The sequence below is a fragment of the Poromitra crassiceps genome (assembly GCF_964638095.1).
Source record: "Poromitra crassiceps genome assembly, chromosome: 15".
NCBI classification, from domain to species: Eukaryota; Metazoa; Chordata; class Actinopteri; order Beryciformes; family Melamphaidae; genus Poromitra; species Poromitra crassiceps.
The window spans coordinates 44,715,703-44,732,756 of record NC_139634.1 but is presented as its reverse complement, the minus strand read 5'-3'; the positions used below and the strand labels follow the sequence as shown (position 1 = coordinate 44,732,756).

Below are 17,054 nucleotides of genomic sequence, written 5' to 3'. Positions count from 1 at the left end.
AACACGTCAATGCATTAGCCCTATAGCTATACATTAAAACAACACGTCAATGCATTAGCCCTATAGCTATACATTAAAACAACACGTCAATGCATTAGCCCTATAGCTATACATTAAAACAACACGTCAATGCATTAGCCCTATAGCTATACATTAAAACAACACGTCAATGCATTAGCCCTATAGCTATACATTAAAACAACACGTCAATGCATTAGCCCTATAGCTATACATTAAAACAACACGTCAATGCATTAGCCCTATAGCTATACATTAAAACATGTCAATGCATTAGCCCTATAGCTATATATTAAAACATGTCAATGCATTAGCCCTATAGCTATATATTAAAACAACATGTCAATGCATTAGCCCTATAGCTATGTATTAGAGACACTAGTAGTACCACATTATGGACAGAGGTGGGGCCATTGTATTATTCTAAATGTCAAGTTGACCTAATCGTGCGTTCCTTTATCGCAAAAGAACTGGGATGTGTAGGCTAAATGACGTCACAGAAATTCCATTCCATTTGCAGAAAAGTTGAGCTGGGAAGTTTACTGTTCACTGGTCAGATCCAGTCACTAGCCAGGCTAGCCATTGTTAGCAATAACAGTTGATAACAAGGCATTTCGTGGCATTTTGTGCATACAAACACTGCAGCCTCGTGTCCACACAGATAGAAGTAGGCCGTGCTGTGTGTACAGCTGATTTAATGAGACACAAACAAGACAGAAGTGTAAATAGCATTTATATGATTATAACTACTGTTGTTGCGTGGATCAGCCATCTTGGATTTTTTACGTCGGGGCTGCTGAGGCTCCTACGAGTTTGGAATGGGAAATACCAGCTCTAGTGACGTCACATCCCAGCTCATGAACTTTGAACCGGTAAGATTACCAGTTCCCAGTTATAAAGGAATGCACGATAATCTTGGGGGCGGCTGTGGCTCAGGAGGTAGGGGGGGGGGTGGGTCGGCCACTAATCAGAAGGTCGGGGGTTCAATCCCGGGCTCTCCCAGTCTGCATGTCGAAGTGCCCTTGGGCAAGATACTGAACTGCAAATTGTTCCCTGTGGTTGTGCCAGCACCCTGCGTGTTAGCTTGCCGCCATCGGTGTGTGTGTGTGTGTGTGTGTGTGTGTGTGTGTGTGTGTGTGAATGGGTGAATGTAGGCATAGACCAGACCATAAAAGCATACTATATTAAGAATGTGAAGTGTCTGTGTGAGTGAGTGAGCAGAATTGTGTTTGGCCACAGCTGTGCCATTTGACGTGTGATTGGCCTGAATCTTTCAGGAAGTGTAATCAGCCTCTGAAGTGGACTGTGAAAACCCTCTGGGTAGAGAGAGGAGAGGAGAGGAGAGCGAGGCCTGACTAACTGGCTCATCACACAGGGACGGGTGTTCAGCTAGTAGATGATAGATGCTGCATGCAGCTTCCTCTACCGCCACTTTCTATTGGCCCATTGGCAGGAAGTGGAAGTAGGAGGTCTGACACTCTGGCACACTCTGAGTCTCAAATCATGTGATGATTTATCACCGTAAACAGTTTAGAGTCCAGCGATTTATGTTCGTTCGTTGTGACCGACCATGATCACATTCCATCGTCGGTGATAACGACAAGTGTTTATACTTCCAGCGACGGGCGATATGCCATCGTTGTGATGAACGTTGCGACCATCGTCAAGACTTCATCTCGATTCAACTTTGGCCCCATCGTTGGCTCCGTTGTCATGACAACCACCATTCTTTGCTCTCCTACCGCAGTTTCTGAAGCCACTAGTTAGCTAGCTAGTTGAATTAACAATGGCAGACGATCACATATTTGTCGAAAACTTAATAAACACAATGACACGGTTCCCGAGCCTTTTGGCTGACGAGCAGGCAGATTATAAAGATGCTGTTAAAAAGGCAAATGCCTGGAAAGCGGACATTCTCAACACAGATGGTAAGTAACAGCTAAAACATCGTTAGCATGGATAATCATACAGCATGTTAGCAAGCAGATAGACAGTTTTGTAATGTTGCGATCAAAACGGTATAAGTGACTGACTTGACTGGCAGCTTCTCTGTCTGTCCGGCATTAATCCATGTGAAAATATCACAACACATCCTGCCCTGCGCCTCTGTGATGTGTTCTCCTCTCACCTGGGTGTTTATACTTTTTACAAGCGACAGCGTCCAAAATCAGCGTTCAGCGATGTCCATTGGGCTATGCTAAATCACTGAAATCTAAACTGCCCTTTACAAAGAGGACACGTTTGTGTTTTGATGTCCCTGTGTGTGTGTGTGTGTGTGTGTGTGTGTGTGTGTGTATCTACTCTGGTGTCCTTGTCTCCATGGTCGCTGGCCATAGAAGTCCAGTGCTCCAGTGGGCGTGTCCAACGGGTCGGGGGTGGGATAAGTCACTCCAGCCTGGAACAGCCAACCAATCAACAGAAAGTATTAACACTGTCTACTCTATAGAGAGGCAAAGTGAATGTCACTTGCTGCTTTTCTCTCTGTACCAGGTGCTGAAAAAATATGAATGGTGATGAACGGAGAATAAGGTTACTTTTTTTATCCCGTTTTAATTGGGCCATGGGGTGCCAACGTTAATTTGGTCAATTTAAAACATAACTTTGCATGTCAAGAAAGTTGCAGTTTGTCGCCAAACTGTTGGACTATAAGTTATAAATCAGAAAGACTACATACACTGTCGCCTAAGTGACGTCACTTTCTCTACCGGCAAAGCTGAAGACTGGCGACATGCCACGAGCTTCCACAAGCTATGAAGTTTTGAGACGAAACTAACCCCTACGTTTCAGTTTGACGACAAACTGTGACTTTCTTGACATGCAAGGTTACGTTTTAAATTGACAAAATTAGCATTGGCACCCCGTGGCATAATTCAAACGGGATCAAAAAAAAAAACGTTATTCTCCGTTCACTGCCATTCATATTTTCTTCAGCACTGGTACAGGGAGAAAGCAGGAAGTGACGTTTCACTTTGGCTTTCTATTAACAAGCAAACAGCTTTAGGCCGGAGATATGCTTGCTGGTGGCTATGCCCCTGCATCCGTTTGGAGCATCGGTTGTGCACGTCCTATCCATTAACACTGGATAGGACACGCGAGGCAGCCATCATTCGCGCCGCGTGCGTACATGTAGTCAAAAGCAAGGTTATCTCCGCCCTTCAACTGCATTCAGCTGATACTGTACGAGAGAGACGGTAGATACAAGTTTCCTACTAGAACAGTGGTTCTCACATTTTTGGCCTTCAGTACCCCCTTTCCCTGACTACAACATTCTGCTTAGAAAACTGCAAGATGATGCAATGCATGAATATGAACCACCTTTTGAAGAATATAACATTACAAAATAAGAAATGGAGTGAAAGAGTTTATTTATGATTTATTTTAACGTTACATTTATTTTCATGATTTATTGTAACATCGTGCGTGTGTGCATGTGTGATCATTGTGTCATGTGATCATTGTGTCATGTGATCATTGTGTCATGTGATCATTGTGTCATGTGATCATTGTGTCATGTGATCATTGTGTCATGTGATCATTGTGTCATGTGATCATTGTGTCATGTGATCATTGTGTCATGTGATCAGTGTGTCATGTGATCAGTGTGTCATGTGATCATTGTGTCATGTGATCAGTGTGTCATGTGACCTGGCAGAGCTGCTGTGCCTGCAGCTTCCTGTCCTGGCTGTAACAGGCAGCCTGCTGGTAGTAGAAGCCGGGGTTCTGCGTCTGGATGGCTGTCAGACCCAGTTTGATGGCTTCATCAAACAGCTCCCCAAATGACTGGAACCTAGAAAGAAAGAAAGAAAGAAAGAAAGAAAGAAAGAAAGAAAGAAAGAAAGAAAGAAAGAAAGAAACTGGTTGGTACAACTGGTTGGTTGGTCGTTTGTTTGGGAGGGGGGGCAGGGGGGAATAGCATGATCCTCTATCAAACTCATCGCTGTCAGGTGAAAAGAAGCACATGTATCAGAGGAAGCATGTATAGTCTACAACTCTCCCAGATGGGCAGAGGGTGTGGAGCGACGACTGGGACAGCAGGGAGAATTAGTACAATTGGAGAGAAAACTGCGTATTTGTGTTGCACATTTCATACACAGACAGGCTTCTTGCACCATTTTTAAGGCAATTCATTTACATAAAATGGATAAAAGGAAGAGAGCAGAGTGTTACAAGGTAAAACACAAGATCCAAAAGACCACAGTGCAAAATTATTAACATATTTTTACTTTGTGAGTGAAATCATAATGCAGTATTTTATGTTAGCACTACTTCTGGAAGTTTGAAACTACTGCGACACTAACTTTCTCTTGGTGTGTGTGTGTGTGTGTGTGTGTGTGTGTTCTCTGGGTTGACAGACGATGTGTGTGTCTTACTGTTTGGACATCCAGGCCGTGTGCTCGAAGGCCAGCTCTGCACTGCCGATCTTCTTCTTACACAGGTCAATGTGCTTCCTGAACTGGGCGATGGCGTCCAGAGGGGTGTTGTGCTGGAAGCACAGACGACAGATCTACAGACAGACAGAGAGAGAGGGGGAGAGAGAGAGAGAGAGAGAGAGGGGGAGAGAGAGGGGGAGGGGGGTGAAATACAGGGGCAATAACTGCAGACTGCGTATGTACTTTGGCTTATGTAAAGTTGTTAATATAGCCTCAAGCAAAAAACACTGAGTCAGCCCATTCAGAAGTCAGACTTTAAATTCTGATGCTTTATACAGTGCGTTCTTATGTACCCCTTGAGCTGTTTTGCCATTCCAATAGTTCCCCCTCACTCAAAGTGGCACAAAGAAAACACTGAGTGTGGTGGATCACCGGACATAGAAGTAGCCTAAATCCATACTAAATATATGTGTCACTGAACTGCCGGTGTCTGGGCTTGGCCTCTTATTTCCTGTTTCCTGGAAAAACCGAGGCCATCTCTACAGCCACCGCTGTGTTTCAGCCAGGAGGGGGCTCAGACTTACACACACACATACTGTACACACATGGACCCTAAGGACTCCAGTCATAGGCCAACACACATGGTCACGCACGCACTCCCCCAAACCCCACCCCCCTCCCCTAACCCCCCCCCCCCCCCCTTCCCTCCCACAAACCAAGCTGGCGCTGAAATGGCAGCCTCCTTGGTGTCGTGGTGTGGGTTGTCTTTGCTGGTAATCCTGTACACTTACAACAAATGTATTTGTATTGTATAATATTAAAGTGTGCCTTTATTACTCTTCAAATTAGTAATAATGTGAATTCTGAGTGTATTTCATTTAAATGCTTTGTCCAATCCAAATTGCTGGCGCTGTTCAATGGCGACCCGGTTTTGCTCTCCGACTCTGAGAGCGAACCAAGCAGAATTTCACTTGTGATACTTGTACCATGAAGTGACAATAAAGTTTAATTTATCTTATCGACCCTATGAAACATACCTTATAGACCGTGTGAAACATACCTTATAGTTGATAAATCCAGCCATTGTTTTGATCTCCAAGATGTTGGTCTCGTGGGCTCTCAGCTCATGGACAAGACTGTATGCTGTTCTGTAATACCTGCGCGCACACACGCACGCACGCACACACGCGCGCGCGCGCACACACACACACACACACACACACACACACACACACACACACACACACACACACACACACACACACACACACACACAGAGGGAGGGCAATGAGCAAAAGCCACAAGCCTAGGGATGGGATATTTATTTTTATTTTTTTCCTACAAAAGATGAAAATAAATTAATAAATTAATGAATTAATAAAAATTATAATAATAACAACTCTTTTCCTGAACTGCACACGGAGTATTGACACAATTCAAATTTCAATCAGATTTCCTAACACTGATTTTTCCCCCCACTCACTTGAGGGAGAAGAGCTTTTGTTGATAAAGAAATGAGATGATGAATTGTGATGGAAGGCCAAAGCCAAAAGAGTCCAGTCTGCTTATTTTACGCAAGTTTCCTATCGCGAGGTGCGGTCCCTTTTCTGTAGCCTGGCCCCGCCCCCTTCCTTGATGGAATCGGCGCTGAAATGTAATGGTTTCTTTCTTCCTTGGCCCGTGCTGCCATACCATACCATACCACCGTGCTACATCCTTCCACCAAGTTTCATGAAAATCACAGTTTTTCACTCATCCTGCTAACAGACAGACAGACAAATGGCACCGAAAACATGATCTCCTTGGCGGAGGTAAAAATCCAACTAAAAATATCGACCAAATAACCAAATAGTCGACAATTACTTTTTTGTTTTTTGCTTGACAGCTGGCCACACTGCTTAAAAAAAAAACAAGAAGAAGAAGGAGGAAGTGGCCTTTGTATCCATTGTGGGTGGATGGGTTGAGACTTACTTGAGAGCGTTCTGCGTGTCCTGTTTGAGTTCACTGAAGAAGGCGATCTTAAACTGGTGTCTGACAAACAGCAGCTACACACAGAGAGAACACAGCATCAGAACAAACATGGCAGGTACCTAGAAAACCACAGTTATTATGCTCATGTGATTTAAGTTATATGCCTCCACCAACAAGTCAAGTTGCAGTTTACATCCATGTCTGACACATCAAATAATGTCATGAAGACTTTGAAAGAATTGACTCAAAAGGTATTTATGACGTGTTGTTGTTTTGTGATCGCCTGGTAAAACCATCCTGATCAGAGGATCTCACATTCAGTGAGATCCCTCTGAATAAATAAAGGTAAAAAAATAAATCAGTTTGGCTCCACGGATCAGTCTGGCGTGGACCTCTACCCGCACACAGCAATTTCCACAAATTAGAATGTAACTGGGCCCAGGGCCGCCGCTACGACTGGATTTGGCGAAACTGATTGGCTGAAGGAGTTGTCTGGCAAGTAGTCCCACCCACTGAAATCTCTGTGGGTGGGTCCAGACTGATACGTAGAGTGAAGATGTGAGGTCACGTCAAGCTAAGCTATGACTATATTATGACTATATATATGTATGATTCCAGTGAGAAACATGCTGTCTTCACTAGGGATGCACCGATATGAAAATTTTGGCCGATGCCGATAACCGATATTAACATTGCTGTTATGGCCGATAACCGATATTTACCGATGTCGATATGATCTGTATAAAACCACATTTTTATGATCATCACATTTTGTACATACTGAAAAACACATGTTAACACTGAATTTTAAAAAGTTATGCATTTCTTTATTTGCAAAGCCTTTGGAAAAGCCCATAAATCATAGATTTACTGCATTATTTCATATCAATGTGAAGAATTTGGCTGATAATGATAACCGATATTAACATTGCAACATCTGACCGATACCGATATGACCGATATGTTAAAAAATCGGCCGATACTGGCCGATACCGATATGATTGCCGATATATCGTGCATCCCTAGTCTTCACTTAGAGACTCTTTTTTTACAGAGGAGAACAGAGGACTGAGAGAGAGCTTCATTACATGGTGCAACCACCAATCACCTGAAGCTCAATATAAGCTACGGTAATCCAATGAGCTACCAGAGGAACGGGAGGACACACCCCCTGTCCTGCTGTCATCCACGGAGAGGAAGTGAAGAGGGTGGACTCATACAAGTATCTTGAGGTCCAAATCAATATAATTAATGTGATTCTTAACTTAGGTCAACTTAAATGATTTTGCTGTCTGCAAAAACTAAGTGTCAGCGCTTGCACCGTTTTGTGTAGAACGACCCTAGATGGTTTTCTCAGCTACAGTGAGAAGCAAAACATTATGATGTCCCTCCCAGTGAATCTGACTTCTGAACTTTTACATATAAAAATGTCATCCCTTCATCATTTTATCCTATTAGACATGTGTGTGAAATGTGGTCATAATTAGGGTATGAATTCTTGAGTTATGAACAAAAACTGTATTTGTGAGGTCACAGTGACCTTTGACCACCAAAGTGTAATCAGTTCATCTTTGAGTCCAAGCAGACGTTTATGCCAGGTGTCATGAAATTCTCTCAAGGCGCTCCTGAGATATCGTGTTCAAATGGGACGGACCTGAGGTCACAGTGACCTTGAACTTTGACCCTAAAATCTAATGAGTCCAAGTGGACATTAAGTGCCAAATTTGAAGAAATTCCTTAAAGGCGTTCCTGAGATATCGCATTAACGAGAATAGGACCTAGTGAAAATAATGCATCAAATGAAAGATACGTCTTTGTTGACAAATTTACATGTACAGGTTTGAATGAGATATACAAGTGCAATTATGATCAAAGCAATCCTAAACATCTGTCTAATATATACTGTCTAATATATATTTGGCTTAAGCATAACACAGACACTGAAGTCTGTGTGTGTGTGTGTGATAGAGATGAAACGATATGAAAATTTCACATCATGATTATAGTGACCAAAATTATCAGAGTTATCAGTATTATCACGGTATTGTTAAAATCAGGGGTGTCAAAAATAATCGATAATAAGATGCGGACGTGCACGATTCTGCATCGATTCCCAAATGTCAAAAATGTATTATTAAAAAAAAAGAAATAATAATAATAATAATAATCGAATAAAATATAATGGAAGTACATGCATTTGTTTATTTTAATTATGGATCATAATACAATGCAATTCCAAATGCACTTTTATTTTAAAAGTAGCCACACAGTGAGAAAAAATAAAGTGAGAAAAAATAAATCATGTATTGGGGAAAAAAAGTGACGCCTCGATTGAAGATGCATCGAGACGCATCGATAATCGTTTTATAATCGAATCGTAGCCCTCTGAATCGTAATCGAATCGAATCGTGAGGCCAGTGAAGATTCACAGCCCTAATTCAAATGTGCTGAAATTTTTCAAAAAGTACTAATACACTCACTGAAATCATTTCTCCAAGGCTGCGCGTCTGCATCTGGGAGACGGTTGCCAACTTTGGTTGATGATGGACCGTATTTACCATGTTTTTCAAAGCGTACGGTTATCGTAAGGAATTTTATCACGGTTATCATTAAAACCGGTTATCGTTTCATCCCTTGTGTGTGTGTGTGTGTGTGTGTGTGTGTGTGTGTGTGTGTGTGTGTGTGTGTGACGTGTGTGTGTGTGTGTGTGTGTGTCTGTGTCTGTGTGTGTGTGTGTGACGTGTGTGTGTGTGTTCCTACCTGGTGTGTGGTCTTGTTGAGGAACTCTTTGTGTGACTTGACTCTGCGGATCTCAGTGTAGTAGTATGTCTGAGAGTGTTCATAGAAGGCGTTCTCCAACCTAGAACATCACCAGGCAGAGTCAACTTACATGAGCTGTGGCTCAACCTGCATTTGATTGTAAAGGTAGGGTGTAAAGCTGACGTCATCTTTACATGAATACCTACCTGATAATATAGCCCACCAGGTGGTCAGTGTGTGAATAGCTCCTACCTGATAATATAGCCCACCAGGTGGTCAGTGTGTGGCAGGACGAAGAGACTCTTTCCAGACAGATCACAGGAATTACAGAGAGATGCTGCTCTCTCTGACGCCACCAAGTCCTCTCCTGCACACACAACAAGTTCATGATGATCAGGTTTGGGTAATAGGGACACAGACTAGTCGGCTCACTAGTCCACTATCAAAACCACTAGTCGACACTGTGCATCATAGTTGACTAATTGTTCATCTGTGGCTTTAGGGATAAACAATATCAATAAATAGGTTGAACATAGATTTGTTTGAATTTGATTCTATGATTGTATTTAGAGAGGGAAAGACTCCCATCTGCAGTCAAACAGGCGCTATCTCCAGCTCAGACAAGAAGCTGAGGTTTAGCGGCTCATTTGTAAACAGCCTCTCAGAGCCAATTAGGACTCTGCTATTTCACATACCCCCATGTTGGTCCCGCCTACATTAGTTACCCTTTGCAGACTGTTTTTGAGACCTTCTTTTGATGAGAATTGAACATTTTTATTGGGTGAAAAAAGTATGATTATATTTCCTGTGACTGGTCGACTAGTAGTTGACTACTGTTAGTCGATGACTACTCAAATGCAGTAGTCGTGAATGCCCTACTTGGTAACAGGACCCACAGTCATAAGTTGGGTTTCCATGCAAATTTGAATTGAATTTTCAGAAAGTCGGCAAAAGAAAATGCTAAATAATGTGCGTTTCCATCCGCTGCTATTAGGCGAATTATAGAGCTGTCAATCACCTGGTGTTTGAGGCTGTCTGAGCTGCTGATCAGCTGCTAGACCCGATATACAGCTCTATTAAACACATCTGACGTTATTCATTTAAAGTTTCTTGATGATCTACAAGTAGACAAAGGTACCATAAACGCAATTTCTGGATTACCAGGTGCAATTCGGAAAGCATAACATTATAATCCACGGAGCAGCGATAGTAGGCTGAGTGAATGCAATTTAATTCAAGTCTAGAAGTGAGTCGCCTTAAAGTTAATATCCCAGTCTTCTTCTGTTTACCACGGCGGGTATTGTGCTGCGTATTTACCATGATTTACCGTGTGTAGCCCTATTGTGTGGAGGCTACACAGCACGTCATATTTTGCAGTGATCAAGGCAAACTGCCTGGTTTTTCAATGGAGAGACAACAGAATATCGCTTCATCTGTTTCCACTGCACTTATCACATTTTCCTTTTATTGATACACCCGACTTTTCCGCCTCCTTCAAGCGTGAATTTTTTTTTGCGATATTTGGAGGTTTTTGCGAATTTGGCAGTGTTTTCCATTCAGTTTTTTTATGTGCAAATTGACATTTCGCATAAAAACAGGTGGATGGAAACCCGACTATGTATAATAGACACCTTTGCTCAGGTTGCACTATGGATGCCGCCATGTTGCTGCCTTTTCCCCAGAACTAGTGTTGGTAGTAAATGCCACAGTACAGTAATGCAGGGAAAAAGCAATGCCAGGACAGGATTTTTATTTTATTTTTATTTTTTATTTTGCTGCAGTAGCTACAGTGTCCCAAATTTAACCAGCTACTTTCATTGTTTTACCCAGCTGACAACGTTTTCAGATTCTTGTCAGAAGTCTGTACAAGCTAACTGTCCCCATGTAATGTGGACTAGTGGCCAGAGTTGACACGTCCCACACATGTGATTGATTGTGGCTTTACCTGGAGGCAGAGGGGTTTTCTTCTGGATTAACACCACAGCCACCTTGGTGTTCCGTCCCTGAAGACTGGTCCTAAGAACAGAGACACAATACAGAGGTTACAATTCTAAAGATGCTTCCGGTGACCATAAGTGTACAGCAGCCATACAGCCGAAATAACAGACAAGCAACTCTGATTCAGTTGACTGCAAATGGGAATTTAAAGGGTGAGTAAGACGTTTTACTGAAAACAACTTAACAGAGTGGGCTAATAGCCAGTTTAGTTTACACTAAATAAAACCCTTATTACACCTAAAAATCGACTTAATTGCATGGAAAATGTGCAGTAAAACCATGGTAGCTTGTGGCAGTTGGTGCTTTAATTTGTCCTAGTTATTATATTGTCCTAGTTTGGGTGTTACCTGTGTAGACAGAACCCTGTTGGTGCTTTAGTTTGGCTGTTACCTGTGTAGACAGAACCCTGTTGGTGCTTTAGTTTGGCTCTTACCTGTGTAGACAGAACCCTGGTGGTGCTTTAGTTTGGCTGTTACCTGTGTAGACAGAACCCTGTTGGTGCTTTAGTTGGTGCTTTAGTTTGGCTGTTACCTGTGTAGACAGAACCCTGTTGGTGCTTTAGTTGGTGCTTTAGTTTAGCTGTTACCTGTGTAGACAGAACCCTGTTGGTGCTTTAGTTTGGCTGTTACCTGTGTAGACAGAACCCTGTTGGTGCTTTAGTTTGACTGTTACCTGTGTAGACAGAACCCTGTTGGTGCTTTAGTTTGACTGTTACCTGTGTAGACAGAACCCTGTTGGTGCTTTAGTTTGGCTGTTACCTGTGTAGACAGAACCCTGTTGGTGCTTTAGTTTGACTGTTACCTGTGTAGACAGAACCCTGTTGGTGCTTTAGTTTGGGTGTTACCTGTGTAGACAGAACCCTGTTGGTGCTTTAGTTTGGCTGTTACCTGTGTAGACAGAACCCTTTTGGTGCTTTAGTTTGGCTGTTACCTGTGTAGACAGAACCCTGGTGGTGCTTTAGTTTGCCTGTTACCTGTGTAGACAGAACCCTGTTGGTGCTTTAGATGGTGCTTTAGTTTGGCTGTTACCTGTGTAGACAGAACCCTGTTGGTGCTTTAGTTGGTGCTTTAGTTTGGCTGTTACCTGTGTAGACAGAACCCTGTTGGTGCTTTAGTTTGACTGTTACCTGTGTAGACAGAACCCTGTTGGTGCTTTAGTTTGGCTGTTACCTGTGTAGACAGAACCCTGTTGGTGCTTTAGTTTGACTGTTACCTGTGTAGACAGAACCCTGTTGGTGCTTTAGTTTGGGTGTTACCTGTGTAGACAGAACCCTGTTGGTGCTTTAGTTTGGCTGTTACCTGTGTAGACAGAACCCTGTTGGTGCTTTAGTTTGGCTGTTACCTGTGTAGACAGAACCCTGGTGGTGCTTTAGTTTGCCTGTTACCTGTGTAGACAGAACCCTGTTGGTGCTTTAGATGGTGCTTTAGTTTGGCTGTTACCTGTGTAGACAGAACCCTGTTGGTGCTTTAGTTGGTGCTTTAGTTTGGCTGTTACCTGTGTAGACAGAACCCTGTTGGTGCTTTAGTTTGGCTGTTACCTGTGTAGACAGAACCCTGTTGGTGCTTTAGTTTGGCTGTTACCTGTGTAGACAGAACCCTGTTGGTGCTTTAGTTTGGCTGTTACCTGTGTAGACAGAACCCTGTTGGTGCTTTAGTTTGGCTGTTACCTGTGTAGACAGAACCCTGTTGGTGCTTTAGTTTGGCTGTTACCTGTGTAGACAGAACCCTGTTGGTGCTTTAGTTTGGCTGTTACCTGTACCTGCTGCACATGATCACAAATATCCAAAGTGATGTCATGTGTGCAGTGCACAAATGACATCACTGGTGCACAACTGACCTCAAATCAACTCAACTCTCAATAACTGTCAAACTAAATGAATGCCTCCAAAACTGTTGCTGTTCAACTGCTTGTTGAACAGCAAAACGTTTTGGCGACGGCATACTAAAATACCAGTTATGCAATGGTGGAAGGATTTTCTGGAAGACTGAACTTCATGGACTTTGTGTTGCAGAATGGTGGATCTATTAACAGAGAAACCCAAGGAACTCAGCCTGTTTCCAAGAAGTTATTCCTAACAAGTTATTCAGCAGACCATCTCCCCTGCTCACTAACTTTGATGAACTTTCCCTCCAGCTTGCTCAGCTCATTCACTTGGCTGAATGTAGCCTTCACAGGGCTGCATGTAGCCTTCACAGGGCTGCATGTAGCCTTCACAGGGCTGGACATGCTGCAGTATGCACACGGATCTTATTTCCCCATTTGGAGACTGTCGCTGCAGGCCGCGAGGTGTGACCGGTCTGATCTGTTAAAAAGGGTGCAGAAATGAAACTGCGTGCACTGCCAGACGCTCCGTGTCACTTCACTGTCTCCTCATTTGAATCACTTGCCTTCAAAACCTGCTTCTCACTGACTGTTATTCTCATCTACCGGCCCCCCAAACCAAACCCATCCTTTTTATCTGATCTGTCTGAACTTCTTACAATTGCCTCATCCCTCTCCTCCCGTCTACTGCTCCTTGGCGACTTCAACATTCACATCGACTCACCGACCTCCAAGTTTACCTCTGAATTCACCACCTTACTGGACAACTTCAACCTCACCCAGCACATCACTTTCCCCACCCATGTCAAAGGCCACATCCTCGACCTCGTCTGCTCCCTCAATCAACCAGTTCACAACATCCATCCGTCCCCATTCCCTCTGTCAGACCATAGCATCATCCAGTTCACTGTCCCATCCCCAACCCCACGTCCACAGATCCTCAGGCAAATCACCTTCCGGAAAATAAAATCCATTGACCCCCTCCAACTCTCCGATCTGATCTCCAACACTCTCCCCCAGGAACCTCCCCCCACCTCACCTGATGATCTCACCAACAACCTTAACAACACACTATCTGCTTCCCTCAACCTGCTGGCCCCTCTCAAAACAAAAACCGTCTCCTTCACCTCCTCTGCACCCTGGTTCACACCTCAACTCCGCACACTCAAACAGACCGGCCGCCAACTGGAAAGACTCATCATGAAAACACCACTCACCGTTCACCTCAAAGCCTACAAACTCCACCTCTCAACCTACAAAGATGCCCTCACTGCCGCCAAGTCTGCCTATTTCTCCTCCATCATCAACGACCCCAGCCGTAATCCCAAAACCCTCTTTTCCACCGTCAACAGCCTCCTCAAGCCCCGTACCGACGCCTTCCCTACCTCCTCATCTGAACAATGCACTGCCTTCCTTCAATTCTTTGCTGACAAAATCACCACCATCTACCAATCACTGTCCCCTCTGTCCCCCCCAGCTGCCCCTACCCCTGCTTCTCTCCTCTCCATCCCGCTTGCCTTTCCTAGCCTCCCCCCCCACCGCCGTCTTTCCCGGTTCACCCCTGTCACTGCCTCCACCGTCTCCAAACTCATCAGCTCATCTAAACCCACAACCTGCTCCCTTGACCCCCTCCCCACCCCCCTTCTTAAATCATGCCTTCCTGTCATCTGCCCCTACCTCACAAACCTCTTCAACTCCTCACTCTCCCATGGCACTGTCCCCTCTGCTTTCAAAACTGCTGCTGTCACTCCCATCCTGAAGAAACCTGGTCTTGACCCATCCTGCCTCAATCACTACCGGCCTATCTCCAACCTCCCCTTCCTCTCAAAAACCCTGGAACGCATAGTAGCCACCCAACTTCAACACCACCTGCACTCCAATGATTTATTCGAACCCCTCCAATCTGTTTTCCGCCCCCTCCACAGCACTGAAACAGCACTCCTTAAAGTCTTCAACGACCTCCTCACCTCTGCCGACTCCGGATCCCTCACCATCCTCATCGACCTGAGTGCAGCCTTCGATACCGTGAACCATAACATCCTGCTCTCCAGATTGGAAGATCTCGGTATCGAAGGTACTGCACTCAGGTGGATTCACTCCTACCTCTTCAACCGTTCTCAATTCATTTCCCTACACAACCACTCCTCTGCTCCCTCTATAGTCTCACATGGTGTCCCCCAAGGTTCTGTACTCGGTCCATTTCTGTTCATCACTTACATCCTCCCCCTCGGTCAGATCCTCCGTCACTTCAACCTGGACTTTCACTGTTATGCCGACGACACCCAGATCTACCTCAGCACCACCTCCCCTCACAACCCACCCCTCTCCCACATCAACTCCTGCCTGTCTGCTATCAAATCCTGGATGCAAGAAAACTTTCTACAACTCAACAGTGATAAAACAGAACTTCTCCTCATCGGCTCCAAGTCCACTCTCTCCAAAACCAACAACCCCACCCTCACCATCGATAACACCACTGTTTCCCCTTCCTCCCAGGCACGCAATCTCGGCGTTAGGGATGGGCGCGAGTACTCGGGTACTCGAGTGCTCGTTCATAACGTCAGTACTCGAGTAACGTTTGCGCTGTCCGGGTACTCGCCCCACTCCCCACCCCTTTAAAAATGGTCTAAATCTACGCATGCATCGTTATGTGGATCTGCCAGCATGAACTGCACGGGCGTCAAGTCAGCCACAATGTACAAGTACATCATCCGCTTTGTTGATTTCAAAATAAAAGGCTTATTGTAACGCAAGTTGTAACCTTATCTACTTTGAGTAATGCGTTACAGCCATAGTTTCACGCCATATAACATCACGAGTATTTTGATACAAGGTTTGCTGCTTCGTTCGTTGAAATACCCTTTTCTCCTCCAACGTGCATAAATAAGCTATTTACTTTTGTTTAAGTAACATTATTTTGAAAGTTTTAACCGGAAGTTTTCCAGCTTATCCCGAAAATGGTGGCTGAAGATATGCTCCCGAAGGAGACAGATGCACGCTTCTTCATAGCGCACGCCCGATAAAACTCATTCAAAACTTTGCAGTAGTTTACTGACTACACTGTCGTTTCCCATAACGTTAGTCACAAGAAATGTGGAGAAAGAATCGCTTTTTGGGAGACAATCGTTTCATGGTGATCACTATTTAGCTGCAGCTGTAACGTTAATCACACTGGTCAGTGGTCAGTTTTCACTTTTTGGCAGAACACCGGTATTGGAATTGAGCCTTCGCTTGTTTCACAACAATATTGTCCGCTCCGAAGCGCTAATGCCATCCATCCAACCATCGGAGATGCTGTCTGAGGTAGGCTTTAGACGTTAGCTGAGCGTCACCTCACCTAATATCACAGTCAGTCAGTCCCTCTCCTCACATGCTCCAGGTAGCGCTTTCTCCATGCAAAAATGCAAACGTTATGTGTGAACAGCCCCACACACAGCAGATTACCCCTGCTCCGTCATTACCATAGTAATCACACAGACCCCCCGCCCCCCCCCTCCACGCAAGTACTCGAGTACTCGTTCATAATAGAAGGAGAGTACTCGAGTATTTAAATTGCTTAAAATGCCCATCCCTACTCGGCGTCATCATCGACCCCACCCTTTCCCTTGAACCCCACATCCGTCAAATCGTCAAATCCTCCTTCTACCACCTCCGTAATATTGCCAAAATTCGCCCCTCCCTCTCACACTCCACTGCTGAAACTCTCATTCACACCTTCATCTCCTCCCGCCTGGACTACTGCAACTCACTCCTTCACAGCATCAACTCCACCCTCATCAACAGACTCCAACTGGTTCAGAATGCAGCAGCTCGACTCCTCACCCACACCAAATCCTGGCACCACATCACCCCTGTCCTCAAAGAACTCCACTGGCTTCCCATCCCCTACCGCATCAACTACAAAATCCTGGTCATCACCTACAAAGCCCTTCATCAACTGGCCCCCCCTTACCTCACAGACCTCCTCTCCCCCTACCAACCCTCCCGGTCCCTCAGATCCTCCTCAGCCGACCTCCTTTCCACCCCCAAGTCCAAACTCCGCAGCTTTGGGGACAGAGCTTTCTCTCGGGCAGCTCCCAGACTCTGGAACGCCCTTCCCCAAGAAATCAGAACCTC

General features: G+C 44.6%; 1 protein-coding gene across 1 annotated transcript in view; it reads right to left on the bottom strand.

Annotated features, from left to right (window-relative positions):
• LOC310790578 (trafficking protein particle complex subunit 11-like) overlaps window positions 1-17,054 on the bottom strand; it is a 49,365-nt gene that overhangs the window by 27,564 nt on the left and 4,747 nt on the right. Inside the window, exons 4-11 of the mRNA XM_083652286.1 lie at window positions 11,065-11,135; window positions 9,372-9,486; window positions 9,120-9,219; window positions 6,360-6,433; window positions 5,449-5,545; window positions 4,389-4,522; window positions 3,664-3,805; window positions 2,320-2,413 (exon numbers count right to left, since the gene is read on the bottom strand). Of these exons, the coding sequence (XP_083508412.1) occupies window positions 2,320-2,413; window positions 3,664-3,805; window positions 4,389-4,522; window positions 5,449-5,545; window positions 6,360-6,433; window positions 9,120-9,219; window positions 9,372-9,486; window positions 11,065-11,135 (827 nt within the window). The remainder of the gene's footprint in view (window positions 1-2,319; window positions 2,414-3,663; window positions 3,806-4,388; window positions 4,523-5,448; window positions 5,546-6,359; window positions 6,434-9,119; window positions 9,220-9,371; window positions 9,487-11,064; window positions 11,136-17,054) is intronic.